General features: G+C 51.0%; 1 protein-coding gene across 32 annotated transcripts in view; it reads left to right on the top strand.

The window, feature by feature from the left end:
• kif1aa (kinesin family member 1Aa) overlaps positions 1–15,259 on the top strand; it is a 511,250-nt gene that overhangs the window by 171,122 nt on the left and 324,869 nt on the right. For all 32 annotated transcript variants that reach the window (XM_072474808.1, XM_072474806.1, XM_072474807.1 and 29 more), the window contains exons 3-4: positions 11,368–11,444; positions 12,716–12,895. In XM_072474808.1, coding sequence (XP_072330909.1) covers positions 11,368–11,444; positions 12,716–12,895 — 257 coding nt within the window. The remainder of the gene's footprint in view (positions 1–11,367; positions 11,445–12,715; positions 12,896–15,259) is intronic.

Genomic DNA, 15,259 nt, shown 5'->3' with positions numbered 1-15,259 from the left:
AGGGCCCGCCGATTACGGCGGCAAATGGAGCCATCAGGCATGCGAACCAGGAATGAGCGGGGAGCCACGTGGCGGAGAACCTCGGCGGTTGCCGACCAGCCACCCTCCGGTAGGTGTATGCGGACGTTGTCTCCAGGCGCCAGGGCAGGAAGATCAGTCGCCCGAGCTGCATGTGCCACCTTCTGCTGAGCACGCTGTTGTTGCATCCTTCGCAATACTGGAGCATGGTCGAGGTCAGGAGCATGAATGGACGGCAGAGTGGTTCTGAGGGTGCGACCCATCAACAGCTGGGCTGGCGAGATGCCCGTGGACAGTAGGGCCGAGTGATAGGCCAGCAGGGCTAAACAGAAGTCAGATCCGGCATCAGCAGCCTTGCAGAGGAGCCACTTCACAATGTGGACGCCCTTTTCCACCTTGCCATTCGACTGAGGATGCAAGGGACTGGACATCACGTGTGTGAAGTTGTATGAAGTGGCAAAGGAAGACCATTCTTGGCTCGCAAAGCAAGGCCCGTTGTCAGACATGACGGTGAGCGGAATTCCATGGGAGCAAAGGTTTTTTTGCATGCCCGGATGACAGCTGATGACGTTGTGTCGTGCAGGCGTATGACCTCCGGATAGTTTGAGAAGTAGTCAATCAGAATAATGTAGTCCCTGCCGAGCGCATGAAAGAGGTCCACGCCCACCTTCGCCCAGGGGGTCGTGACCAACTCATGCGGCTGAAGGGTCTCAGGGGGTTGCGGCGGCTGAAATCTCTGGCAGGTGGGGCAGTTGAGCACCATGTTGGCGATGTCGTCGCTGATGCCCGGCCAGTACACAGCCTCTCGGGCCCTCCGCCTGCACTTTTCAACTCCGAGATGGCCTTCGTGCAGTTGTTCGAGGACAAGCCGGTGCATGCTGTGTGGGATCACGATCTGGTCCAATTTCAAGAGGACACCATCAATGACGGCCAAGTTGTCCTGGACATTGTAAAATTGTGGGCACTCCCCCTTGAGCCACCCTTCCGTCATGTGGCGCATTACACGCAGTAGAAGGGGGTCAGCCGCAGTCTCACGTCGAATGTGGGCCAGACGTACATCAGTGGCCGGCAGATTGGCCGATGTGGAGGCGACTTATGCGTCGACCTGACAAACGAACCCCTCCGAGTCGGGCGGTGTGTTGACCGCCCTGGATAGAGCATCTGCGATAATGAGATCCTTCCCTGGGGTGTAGACAAGTTGGAAGTCGTACCTCCGGAGCTTGAGCAGAATGCGCTGGAGGCGAGGGATCATATCATTGAGGTCCTTCTGAATGATGCCGACCAGGGGGCGATGGTTGGTCTCCACAGTGAACTGCGGAAGACCATATAGATAATCGTGAAACTTGTCGATACCAGTCAACAGGCCTAGGCACTCCTTCTCAATCTGCGCATAGCGCTGTTCAGTGGGGGTCACGGCCCGCGACGCATAGGCAACCAGGGCCCATGATGCGGTGTCGTCCCGTTGCAGGAGTACCGCCCCAATGCCGGACTGGCTGGCGTCAGTTGAGATCTTTGTTTCCCGTGTGGAATCGAAAAACGCCAGTACCGGGGCAGTGGTGAGCTTGACCTTGAGCTCCTCCCATTCACTCTGGTGTGCGGGCAGCCACTGGAATTCCGTTGTCTTTTTGACCAGGTGGCGCAGAGCAGTCGTGTGCGAAGCAAGGTTAGGAATGAACTTCACCAGAAAGTTGACCATCCCGAGAAAGTGCAGCACTGCCTTCTTGTCTGCCGGCTGCTGCATGGCTGCGATGGCTGCCACTTTGTCGGCATCCGTCCGCACACCCGACCGGGAGATGTGGTCCCCCAAAAACTTTAGCTCAGTCTGGCCAAAAGAGCACTTGGCTCGGTTGAGGGGCAGGCCCTGATCTCGTATCCGTGCAAAGACACGCTGGAGACGACTGATGTGCTCCTGTTGTGTGGTGGACCAGATGATAACGTCGTCTACGTAGACGCGTACCCCTTCGATGCCCTCCATCGTCTGTTCCATGATGCGATGGAACACCTCGGAGGCCGAGATGATGCCGAATGGCATCCTATTGTAGCAGTATCTGCCAAATGGAGTGTTGAAAGTGCACCGCTTCCTGCTGGACTGATCCAATTGAATCTGCCAAAAGCCCTTGGAGGCATCAAGCTTGGTAAATATTTTTGCCCGAGCCATTTCGCTTGTGATTTCTTCTCATTTGGGTATGGGGTAGTGTTCCCTCATAATGTTGTGATTCAAATCTTTCAGGTCGATACAGATCCGGAGCTCGCCGGAGGGCTTCTTGATGCACACCATGGAGCTGACCCATGGCGTTGGCTCCGTGACCCGGGAAAGCACTCTTTGGTCCTGCAGGTCCTGCAGCTGCTGCTTGAGGCGGTCCTTGAGTGGTGCTGGGACCCTACGAGGTGCGTGAATGGCCGGGGTGGCGTCCGGTTTGAGCCGCATTTTGAGGCAACAAGACGTGTAGGGCAGTGTGCCCATGCCCTCGAAAACCTCCTGGTTGTGCGCGAGGAGTGAGTGGAGCTGCGCCCTAAAGTCTGCATCCGGGAAATCGGATGTGCCTTCTGGAGACAGAGTGTGTATTCGCTGAACGAGATGGAAGATCTTGCACGCCTGTGCGCCTAACAGAGAGTCCTTCGAGGATCCAACGATTTCAAATGATAATGTGGCTTTGTGTTGTTGCTAACTTTTGGTTGGCTCTTAAATCGTAATTTGCTCTGTTTGTTTAACCTTTGCTCTAGAGTCGCCAGGTATCTCTATGATACCGCCACGAGGTTCAAGTTCAAGTAATGATCAATAACCCAACACACCAATTAGTAAGATTCAAATCAAAACACATTTATTATTCACAGTAAATCGCTACTCATGCATAAACTCTACTTTCTAGGCTATTCCTATCACTAAAAGGCCTATACTTAGCTTTGGACTGGCCCACCAGGTCAGGGGAACAAATGGCCTTTCGTTCAGGTCCTGAGTCTACGGGATTCAAAAGCTGGTATGGACTGGTAGCTAGGAGCGCCTATCTCGTGGCGAGCGTTGACTTGAGACTTACTTGCTTGGAGGCAACAAGACAGATCACTGTCAAGGATTGGTTCAAGTTGCTGAGTGACCCTGTCAAGAAGACCGATTTGAACTTGGGGACTCTACTTTATAGGCCCCAGGGGCTTTGCGCTGTTTGGGGCGGACCCCGTATCTGGTTCCAAGTGATTGGACTACTTTCCGATCACTTGGATCGATTTCTCCAATACTGGAGCGGTTCCCTGATCGCTGGGTGGTCCCTAAGTGTCCGTTGGCCTTCCTTTGTCTTGGCTCCTGCTGGCGCCGAGGGGTCTGGCTTGGCTTTATTCACCTTAACTGTTGCCATTGTGCCTGGGAATCGCTCATTACTATGCAGATGGCTGCTGCATTACTATGCAGATGGCTGCTGGTTTCAGTGCTGTCTGGTTGTTTTTGCAGGTTCCAATATACATGATTTCTGTATTTGCTAGTCTTTGCCTGTGTTGGCTGAATTTCCCTTCAGCCTTTGCGGTTCTCCATTTTAAGTCGGGAAGGGCCAACTCAGGTGGCTACAGTGTGAGTTGTGTGTAACATTGAGCTGGCAGGACCGCGTGGCCGGGATGACGTTTCCATTGTAGTCAACCAGCTGACAGTGGGATGGCAGAATCGGTGGTTTAACCTTCAAGGTCTGGAAGGCTGACCATGCGAGGAGATTGGCGGAGGCACCAGTGTCCAGGCGAAATGTGATCTGTGATCAGTTGACCGTTAGGGTGGCACACCACTCATCGCCCGGATCAATGCTGTGCACTGGCAGCGGCTGGTGGTTCCGACTTGGGGACATCCGTTTCTTGTGGATTACCGCAATGCGGAAGGGCTCCCTGTCTTCGGTATCGCTGGTCTGCATGCTATCAGGATATGACTCAGTGTAGGGGGGCTGAATCGCCCGCACGTCCCTGCGAGACTGGCGGAATTGTTGGGAGTTGGCAGGTTGAGCTGCTCGACAGCAGGCAGCGTAGTGGCCCATCCTGCCACAGCGGAGGCATTGTCGTGCTTTGGCCGAACATTGCCACTTTAAGTGGGCGGAGCCACAGTTGCCGCACGTTGTGACGTCATGGCGTTCGTGGCGCCACCGCGCATGCACGGTGCGGTCCTGCATAGAGCGCGCCTGCGCATCACGTCCCTCTGCTTCAACATCCCCTCTTTTGTACAAGCGCGGGAGGCCTTGGAAAGCGCGCAAAATGGCCGCCCTCGTCCGGGCCGCTCCGCCCCGTAGGACCCGTGCCGTGCCGTTTCGGCCGCCTGGATTTGGGAGTGCCGGCTGGTCGCGTTCTCGTGGAGGACGCAGGTCTCGATGGCAGTCGCTAGGATGAGGCGCTTTATTTTAAGGAGCTGGTGGCGTAGGGTGTCCGAGATGACCCCAAAAACGATCTGATCCCGTATCATGGAGTCGGAGGAGGCCTCATAGCCGCAGGACTGCGCGAGGATACGGAGGTGTGTTAAGTAAGGTTGGAAAGGCTCATCCTTACCCTGCAGGCGCTGCTGGAATAGGTACCTCTCGAAGCTCTCATTGACTTCCACGCTGAAGTGTTCCTCGAACTTCAGAAGCACCGTCTTATATTTTGTTTTGTCCTCGCCTTCTGCGAATGCCAGGGAGTTATAGATGTGGATGGCGTGTTGCCCCGCCGCGGAGAGGAGGAGGGCGATCTTCCTGGTGTCTGATGCATCCTCCCTGTCTTTGGCTTCTAGGAAGAGCTGGAATCGCTGTTTAAACAGCTTCCAGTTGACGCCGAGGTTTCCAGCGATTCGGAGCGGCTGCGGCGGGCTGATGGTTTCCATGGCGCAGGATGGCGGATTTCTGAAAGGGTGCAGTTAGGCCTCACAGTCGCTGGTTAGCTTCCACTACTGGTATCATGTCGTGTTGGGTGTTCTGCTGCACAAATGATCCAACACGGCTGTAGATGGGACAACTCTGTTTTATTATCTTAACACCGGTTACAACTAACTGCTGGCTTGGGTACATGCTTCACCAGCTAACCTGTGGACCCAACCCTATCACTATCTTAGTGAGGCACTCAGCACATGGACTATGTCTGAGTGGCACGCTGTGTGCTCTGTGCTCTGAGCTATGTCGTGGATAGAATGAGCGGGAACTGTGGTGTTCCCTGTTTTATAGTGCGTGTGCTCTCACTGGTGATTAGCTGCGATGTTATGTGTGTGCTGGTTATCCAACTGCCTGTCCATCAGTGTGTGTGTGATTGCACCATGATATACTGATGTGGCTATCATGACAAAACGAAGAGGCCGTAGGACGTTTTATACACAGACTGATATATCCTTTTTTAATTAAAAAATGCTGTTATACAATAACAAAACTGGAGCCTATCTTCAACACAACTTGGGAGCCATTGATGGCTTACTTTATAAAATGGACAGTCTGTACTTGTTTGTTCCATCTAACGTAAGGGAATGAATTATATCAAGAAGTAGAAAGTCAAAGTAGACCAGTGACCCTCATCGTCGTCTCCTCCCGAAAGAACTTGCAACAGGGAGGCTCATGTCAAGGGGGCAGCTTCTTACATACTTTCCATCCCGCAGAATATAACCCCACAGCTTCTACTCTGCTGATTGCTCAATAGATCAATCTACAGCCGAAGGTACTCGAGTTGCCTAATGACCCAGAGGCATCCTTCTCATCAGCAGCCAATGAAACATAGCCTACTTGGCTACCAGTGAAACGTGGCCTACTTGGCTGCCAGTGAAACGTGGCCAACTTGGCTACCAATGAAATGTGGCCTACTTGGCTACCAGTGGAATGTGGCCTACTTGGCTACCAGTGAAACGTGGCCTACTTGGCTGCCAGTGAAACATGGCCTACTTGGCTACGAATGAAACGTGGCCTACTTGATTACCAGTGAAAAGTGGCCTACTTGGCTACCAGTGGAACGTGGCCTGCTTGACTACCAGTGAAACATGGCCTACTTGGCTACCAGTGGAACGTGGCCTACTTGGCTACCAGTGAAACATGGCCTACTTAGCTACCAGTGAAACATGGCCTACTTGGCTACCAGTCAAACATGGCCTACTTGGCTACCAGTGGAATGTGGCCTACTTGGCTGCCAGTGAAACGTGGCCTACTTGGCTACCAGTGAAACGTGGCCTACTTGACTACCAGTGAAACCTGGCCTACTTGGCTACCAGTGAAACGTGGCCTACATGGCTACCAGTGAAACATGGCCTACTTGGCTGCCAGTGAAACATGGCCTACTTGGCTACCAGTGAAACATGGCCTACTTGGCTACCAGTGAAACATGGCCTACTTGGCTACCAGTGGAATGTGGCCTACTTGGCTGCCAGTGAAACGTGGCCTACTTGGCTACCAGTGAAACGTGGCCTACTTGACTACCAGTGAAACCTGGCCTACTTGGCTACCAGTGAAACGTGGCCTACATGGCTACCAGTGAAACATGGCCTACTTGATTACCAGTGAAAAGTGGCCTACTTGGCTACCAGTGGAACGTGGCCTACTTGACTACCAGTGAAACATGGCCTACTTGGCTACCAGTGGAACGTGGCCTACTTGGCTACCAGTGAAACATGGCCTACTTAGCTACCAGTGAAACATGGCCTACTTGGCTACCAGTCAAACATGGCCTACTTGGCTACCAGTGGAATGTGGCCTACTTGGCTGCCAGTGAAACGTGGCCTACTTGGCTACCAGTGAAACGTGGCCTACTTGACTACCAGTGAAACCTGGCCTACTTGGCTACCAGTGAAACGTGGCCTACATGGCTACCAGTGAAACATGGCCTACTTGGCTACCAGTGAAACATGGCCTACTTGACTACCAGTGAAATGTGGCCTATTTGGCTGCATCACAATCAATTCAGGACTGATGTCAGCCACTTCAAAGCTCTCATACAGAATTGGGGGAACAGCCAATCGCATTCAATCGTCTGTCACTGTGACAGGCATCTCATCAGCTCCTAGGATGTCCACAATTACCAGGCCAGATCTTTAAATCTCAAGCCAGAGCCTACTTGGAATAGTGGTGAGGAAAGGTGTAGCATCACAGCAAGAAGATCACATACCTTACACTGTGTTGCCAGATGGAGTTCAGATTTAGTTTTTCAATGTATTTATCTGGATCTTTCCTTATGTTCAAAGTGCTTCATGACCAGCGAAGCACCTCTGGTGTGTATTCTTTGTTGTTTTGGAGGCAATCATGGCGGACACCAAAATCTGACAGAGGACCACGAGACAAATGATCAGTTAGTTTTGTTCTGGTGTTGTTGGGTGAGAGATAAATGTTAGCCAGGGCACCAGGGAAATACTCTGCTCATCTTCAAAAAGTACCAAAGGATAGTTGACACACACCGATCAGATGGTTTAATGTTTAAAATTGGAGATATGTATGAAAATAGTTGCTTGCTAGTACAGAACTTCAGAGTATTGCTGATAAGAGAGACATGAATGTTGGCGAAACTTTTTATTGTGCTCACAGGACAAACACAAGGTGCGGGATTCTCCGGAGTCCCAGCTGCATGTTTCTCGGAGGTGGGAGGTAGCGGGATTCTCTCCTCCCACCGCAGTTAAAGGCAATTCCCATTGTAGCCACTCGTGACGTCTGGAAACCCACGGACTGGGGTGCGCTGCTGGCAGGACCAGTAAATCCCACCGCCAGCAAGCGGCTGGAGAAGTCCAGCCAAGAATACCAAATTTCAAACAATCACAGCAACTTAAACTCCAGGGGAACTGAATACGGATTGGCTGGCAAGTTGACTCTGCTTGGCCAAGTCAGTGTCATAGCGAAAGCAAGAGGAAACTACAGGCTCCCCAGTCTCCCATTTTTCCATGATTGGGGAGCACTTGCTGAACAATCCTGAGCGCACTAACAGCTACAATAACCGCCAATTTATCGGTCGAACCCGTAACGTGAGTCATTTACGCTTTCCAGAAATGTTCACACGCAAGGATCCATTCTCTGCTAACAAAAGGAATATGCTGAAAGCATATGCATTTTTAAAAAGTCACGGGAGCTAGAGGAGCCTATCGTTCCCCGGTGCTTTTTCCATGGCAATGCCTTGACCAATCAGAGTCAACTTGCCAACCAGCCAGTACCCTTTTCTCCTGTCGTGTAATTGTTGTAGCTTTTTGAAATTTGGCCCTCTGGCATTTGCCCTGATATGTGCAAGATGAAAAGCTTTGACAACATGCAGCAATATATAAAAATCGATAGAAATATGGATTGCTGAGAATGAGACACAAGCGGGGACTTAACTGAGAGATCAATATAGATTACAATAACGGATATCCAGGACTGAGATACTGACTGAAATCTTAATCGTTTCTCCATTGAATTATGGATGTCCATGACTGGGTTAGTGGGAGATCTTTTGGAGGCTTTTTAATAGAATTGAGAAGTGAGATTTATCAGGGAAGAGAAATGATTAGGAAGTGTTGGCAGAGATCTGTGGATTTGTTCTGAATTACATTTACATTATAGTGCTCACATTGTACTTGACCACTTGGCTGCCATTGGCCATTTGTCCCAATCTTTGAGTTTGTAGAAGGTTGCTATCTCCATTGACCTTTCCATTTCCTGCACCTCTCTCATTCCTTCTCCTCCCTCCCAGAACCAAGTTAGGATTCCTCTTTTCCTCACCTTCCATCATCATCCCTTTACTCTTTCTTCCCTGCCACCCCATCTCAGATCTTTCACTGTGTCATTTCCTCCCCTTTCCCCCCACCCCCCTTTCCTCACCTTGCATGAAAACTGTTACACCTCAAAGTATTCCCAATTCTAACAAAAACATTGGGGGGTGGGGAGGAGTTTCCGGCCATTCTCGGCAGCAGGATCTGGCGGTGCTGCCGAAGACAAACGCCCGCGGGTTTCCGGGTGGCGTGAGGCGATTCAATGGTAAATTGGAAAATCCTACTGGCAGCAGCAGGACCAGTTGATCCCATCGCCGGCCAATGGCGGGCCGTCTTCCGCTGCCGGGAAACATGCCGCGGGGGGTGGGGGTGGGGGGGGGGTGGGCAGGGGAGGAATATCCCCCGTTACCTTTCCTTCCCTCACCACAGATGCTGCCGGACCTGCTGAGCATTTCCAGCATTTTCTGTTTAGATTTCAACGGCGAGATTCTCTGACCCCCCGCCGGGTCGGAGAATCGCCGGGGGCTGCCGCGAATCCCGCCCCCGCCGGTTGCCGAAGTCTCCGGCACCGGATATTCGGCGGGGGCGGGAATCGCGCCGCGCCGGTTGGCGGGCCTTCCCGCGCAATTCTCGGGCCGAAGTCCCGCTGCTAAAATGCCTGTCCCGCCGGCGTAGATTAAACCACCTACCTTACCAGCGGGACAAGGGGTCCTGGGGGGGGGGGGGGGGGCGCTGGGCGATCTGGCCCCAGGGGGTGCCCCCACGGTGGCCTGGTCCGCGATCGGGGCCCACCGATCCGCGGGCGGGCCTGTGCCATGGGGGCACTCTTTTCCTTCCGCCTTCGCCACGGTCTCCGCCATGGCGGAGGCGGAAGAGTCTCCCTCCACTGCACATGCGCGGGAATGCCGTCAGCGGTTGCTAACGCTCCCGCGCATGCGCCGCCCGGAGATGTCATTTCCGTGCCAGCTGGCGGGGCACCACAGTCCTTTTCCGCCAGCTGGCGGGGCGGAAATTCGTCCGGCGCGGGCCTAGCCCCTTAAGGTTGGGGCTCGGCCCCCAAATATGCGGAGCATTCCGCACCTTTGGGGCGGCGCGATGCCCGACTGATTTGCGCCGTTTTGGGCGCCAGTAGGCGGACATCGTGCCGATACCGGAGAATTTCGCCCCTGATTTCCAGTCCCTGCGGTATTTTGTTTCTGTCCCCATTGTCCACAGAATCGGACTCATTGACTGGGGAGAGTCTGACCTGAAACCCTCCTCTAAAGGCTTACCCCTGACCGTTCACAGATTTAAATCGAGATTGTCTGCCTGGTTTGCTTTTCCCACCTGGCCGCAGCAACATGAGAGCGTAGATCCAGCCAGAAAGCTTCCAATCCCACTCTTCAATTCAATTTTAACAAGTTATTTTTATACAGATTCTTATTTGCTTTTTTTCTGGAGGGATAAAGATCTAAAGATTCAACAGAGAACAATGGATGAGCAACACAGCAATAAGGAAATAGTACCCAGCACAATAATTGGTGGAGAGATTCCACAGGAAAGACCCTCGTGGTGTTCGGATTGCACTGGCTTGGGTAGCCTTGTTTGGCCAGTCACTGTAATAATATGTATATTGGTACACCAGTGAAGGGTTAATTATTACATCTTAGTAGAATTCAAACGCTAGAGGGCAACACCAGTATAAATATCAGACCTCAGCGAATGCTGGGTAGTTAGCAAAGGAGACAGACTGATCACAGCACGAGGAGTAATTTAGATTAGAGAGTTAACACGAGGATATCATTATTGCTAGACAGATTCAACATTACTTCATTACTAGTTATAGCTCAGTAGCATGTGCGAACTTCATTTAATTAATCATTATCCAATAAATTAGTTTTGATTCAATCTGAAAATTGGTGGTTTCTTTGTCATCAATTCAACGGACCATTCTGGATCAAAAGGCAAAGAACAACGTCATATTACCACCAAAGGTAATATAACAGTCACCATTGCTAAACGCTGATGAAGAATGTCCCTGCCCTGAGTACCGAGCAGCCAGTAGATAGGTGTGGCCTCTCACTCCATAGCTCTCTCCTTTAGGCCCCTCCACTTTCTTAGATATCTTTGCAAAAGTCTTTCAGAAAGAGATAGGCTCAAATTTACGCCGTGCCTTTCACAATCTCGAGACATCCCAAAGCATCTTTTGAGGTGTAGCCACTGTTGCAGTGCAGCAAACGCAGCAGCCAACTTGGGCACAGCAAGATCCCACAAAGAGCAGTGAGATAAATGACCAAAGATGATCTATTTTAGTAATATTTAGTAATGGTGGTTGAGCGATGAATATTGACCAGGTCACCAGGGACACCCCCCCCCTCTTTCAGGAGTGTAGTGGGACCGTTTACACCCATTTGAAATGGCAGACAGGGATCTCAGTTTAAAGTCCCATTTGAAAGACTGCATTCACGCACTACAAGGTAAGCCTGACTCAAGTGCGACTTGAATCCTCAACCTCCCGACCCAGAGATCAGGAATGCTAATGGAGCCCTGGATCAAACTTTTTGCACCGATCCTCCTGTGTCACTTCCTCTGACTGCCGCCCAGTCCCCGCTTGCCACCATGTTTGTACAATGCCTTGAAGTATCTCACTACATTTTGTGTGATTACATAGGACGGAAATTATTTGAAAGGTGCACTGATATATCTTTCCCTGTTCTTTGTCTCTGTTTTTCTTGCAGCAATTGTTAATCCGAAGCAACCCAAGGAGGCCCCCAAGAGTTTCAACTTCGACTATTCCTACTGGTCCCACACCACGGTATGTAGCAGCTCACGCAGAACAGAGGAAGCCAGCAGCTCCCAGACCACATCACCCTCACCCCGCCACTGCCTCGTTCACAGCCTAAAGGGAGCTTCACTCTGTATAGAACCCATGGTGTATCAGTCCTGAGAGCGTTTGATGGGACAGTATAGAAGGGGTTTTACTTTGTATATCCTTCATGGTGTAACCATCCTGAGAGTGTTTGATGGGACAGTGTAGAGGGATCTTCATTCTGTATATAACCCATGGTGTATCTGTTCTGAGAGTGTTTGATGGGACAGTATAGAGGGGGTTTTACTCTGTGTCTAACATGTATCTATCCTGAGAATGTTTGATGGGACAGTGTAGAGGGATCTTCATTCTGTACATAACCCATTGTGTGTCTGTTCTGAGATTGTTTGATGGGACAGTGTAGAGGGGGTTTTACTCTGTATATAACCCATGGTGAATCTATTTTGAGAGTGTTTGATGGGATAGTGTAGCGGGATCTTCACTCTGTACGTAACCCATGATGTGTCAGTCCTGAGAATGTTTGATGGGATAGTACAGAGGGGGTTTTACTCTGTATATAACTCATGGTGTGTCTGCTCTGAGAGTGTTTGATGGGACAGTATAGAGGGGGTTTTACTCTGTATATAACCCACGGTGTATAAGTCCTGAGAGTTTTTGCTGGGAAAGTATAGAGGGGGTTTTACTCTGTATATATCCCATGGTGTATCTATCCTGAGAGTGTTTGATGGGACAGTTTAGAGGGGGTTTTACACTGTGTCTGACATGTATCTGTTTTGAGAGTATTCGATGGGACAGTGAAGAGGGAGATTCATTCTGTATATAACCCAGGGTGTATCTACCCTGAGAGTGTGTGATGGGACAGTGTAGAGGGCTCTTCATTCTGTATATAACCCAAGGTGTGCCTGTCCTGAGAGTGTTTGATAGGACAGTGTTGAGGTAGTTTTACTCTGTGTCTAACATGTACCGTACCTGACCGGAGGTGTTTGTTCTGTTGAGTTTATGCCCTCCTTGTTAATGATTGGTTTCCTCAAGATTCTGTGCTCACCAAAACACAAAGTAGAAATGAAACCCCTTGCAACAAATCAAATTCCAGTGCTAGAGGAATGCCTTGGTGTGGCAGTGGCACAAATGAGAGTTACGTTTTAAAAGGAAGGCATTGGTTTAAGAGTGATGGATGGGTAGAGATCGGGATGGAGTTATTGAAGGAGGAGGCAATGCCCTGTTCTAACTATGACCATCTATTTCCTTAATTCCAGCCTGCAGACATCAACTATGCCTCACAGCAGCAGGTGTACCAAGACATTGGGGAGGAGATGCTGGAGCATGCCTTCGAGGGCTACAATGTTTGTATCTTCGCCTATGGGCAGACTGGGGCAGGGAAATCCTACACCATGATGGGCAAACAGGAGAAGGAGCAGCAGGGAATCATCCCCCAGGTAAGACTCAAAGGTCTGCCAACTGAGGGCCGTAGGCTGAACTGCATGTAGCATCATCATTCGCGAGCATTACAGTCAATACTGAATGCTAAATCAACAATAGGATATCACCTCCATGACATAGTCCATGTATTCACCGCGTCCCCAATGCAGTCTGTGTACTCACCATGTCCCCCAGTACTACCTGTGTATTCACCGTGTCTCCCAGTACAGCCTGTGTATTCACCGTGTCTCCCAATACTACCTGTGTATTCACCATGTCTCCCAGTACTACCTGTGTATTCACCATGTCTCCCAGTACTACCTGTGTATTCACCGTGTCTCCCAGTACTACCTGTGTATTCACCATGTCTCCCAGTACTACCTGTGTACTCACCTTGTCCCCAGTACTACCTGTGTATTCACCATGTCTCCCAGTACTACCTGTGTATTCACCGTGTCTCCCAGTACTACCTGTGTATTCACCATGTCTCCCAGTACAGCCTGTGTATTCACCATGTCTCCCAGTACAGCCCGTGTACTCACCTTGTCCCCAGTACTACCTGTGTATTCACCGTGTCTCCCAGTACAGCCTGTGTGTTCACCATGTCTCCCAGTACAGCCTGTGTACTCACCTTGTCCCCAGTACTACCTGTGTATTCACCGTGTCCCCCAGTACAGCCTGTGTATGCACCGTGTCTCCCAGTACAGCCTGTGTATTCACCGTGTCCCCCAGTACAGCCTGTGTATTCACCATGTCTCCCAGTACAGCCTGTGTATTCACCGTGTCTCCCAGTACTACCTGTGTATTCACCGTTTCTCCCAGTACTACCTGTGTATTCACCGTGTCTCCCAGTACAGCCTGTGTACTCACCATGTCTCCCAGTACAGCCTGTGTACTCACCATGTCCCCCAGTACTACCTGTGTATTCACCGTGTCTCCCAGTACTACCTGTGTACTCACCGTGACCCCCAGTACAGCCTGTGTACTCACCGTGTCCCCCAGTACAGCCTGTGTACTCACCGTGACCCCCAGTACAGCCTGTGTACTCACCGTGGCCCCTGTGCAGTCTGTGTACTCACCTTGTCCCCAGTACTACCTGTGTATTCACCGTGTCCCCCAGTACAGCCTGTGTACTCACCGTGACCCCTGTGCAGTCTGTGTACTCACTGTGTCCCCCAGTACAGCCTGTGCATTCACCGTGTCCCCCAGTACAACCTGTGTACTCACCGTGTCCCCTAGTACAGCCTGTGTACTCACCGTGTTCCCTAGTACAGCCTGTGTACTCACCGTGTTCCCTAGTACAGCCTGTGTACTCACCGTGGCTCCTGTGCAGTCTGTGTACTCACCGTGTCCCCTAGTACAGCCTGTGTACTCACCGTGACTCCTGTGCAGTCTGTGTACTCACTGTGTCCTCAGTACAGTCTGTGTACTCACTGTGTCCTCAGTACAGTCTGTGTACTTACCATGTCCCCCAGTACAGCCTGTGTGTTCACCGTGTCTCCCAGTACAGCCTGTGTACTCACTGTGTCCTCAGTACAGCCTGTGCATTCACCATGTCCCCAATACAGTCTGTGTACTCACCGTGTCCCCTAGTACAGCCTGTGTACTCACCGTGACCCCAGTACAGCCTGTGTACTCACTGTGTCCTCAGTACAGTCTGTGTACTCACTGTGTCCTCTGTACAGTCTGTGTACTCACCGTGTCCCCTAGTACAGCCTGTGTACTCACCGTGACTCCTGTGCAGTCTGTGTACTCACTGTGTCCTCAGTACAGTCTTTGTACTCACCGTGTCCCCAGTATAGTGTGTACTCACCCTATCCCCAGTACAGTCTGTGTGCTCACTCTGTCCTCAGTACAGTCTGTGTACTTACCCTATCCCCAGTACAGTCTGTGTACTCACCCTATCCCCAGTACAGTCTGTGTGCTCACTCTGTCCTCAGTACAGTATGTGTACTCACTGTGTCCCCAGTACAGTCTGTGTACTCACCCTGTCCTCCAGTAAAGTCTGTGTATTTACTGTATCCCCTAGTACAGTTTATATAGTCACCATGTCCCCAGTACATATAACAGTACAGCAAAGGCCCTTCAGCCCATGATGTTGTGCCTACCATTTATCCTAATCTAGGATCATCCTAACCTACACCCCTTCAATTTACTGCTGTCCATGTGCCTGTTCAAGAGTCGCTTAAATGTCCCTAATGACTCTGACTCCACCACCTCTGCTGGCAGTGCATTCCACACACCCACCACTCTCTGTGTAAAGAACCTAACTCTGACATCTCCCCTGTACCTTCCTCCAATCACCTTAAAATTATGTCCCCTCGTGACAGCCATTTCCACCCTGGGGAAAAGTCTCTGGCTATCCACTCTATCCATGCCTC

Source organism: Scyliorhinus torazame, chromosome 14 (genome assembly GCF_047496885.1).
Source record: "Scyliorhinus torazame isolate Kashiwa2021f chromosome 14, sScyTor2.1, whole genome shotgun sequence".
Classification (NCBI taxonomy): Eukaryota; Metazoa; Chordata; class Chondrichthyes; order Carcharhiniformes; family Scyliorhinidae; genus Scyliorhinus; species Scyliorhinus torazame.
This window is presented reverse-complemented; position numbering and strand designations above follow the sequence as displayed.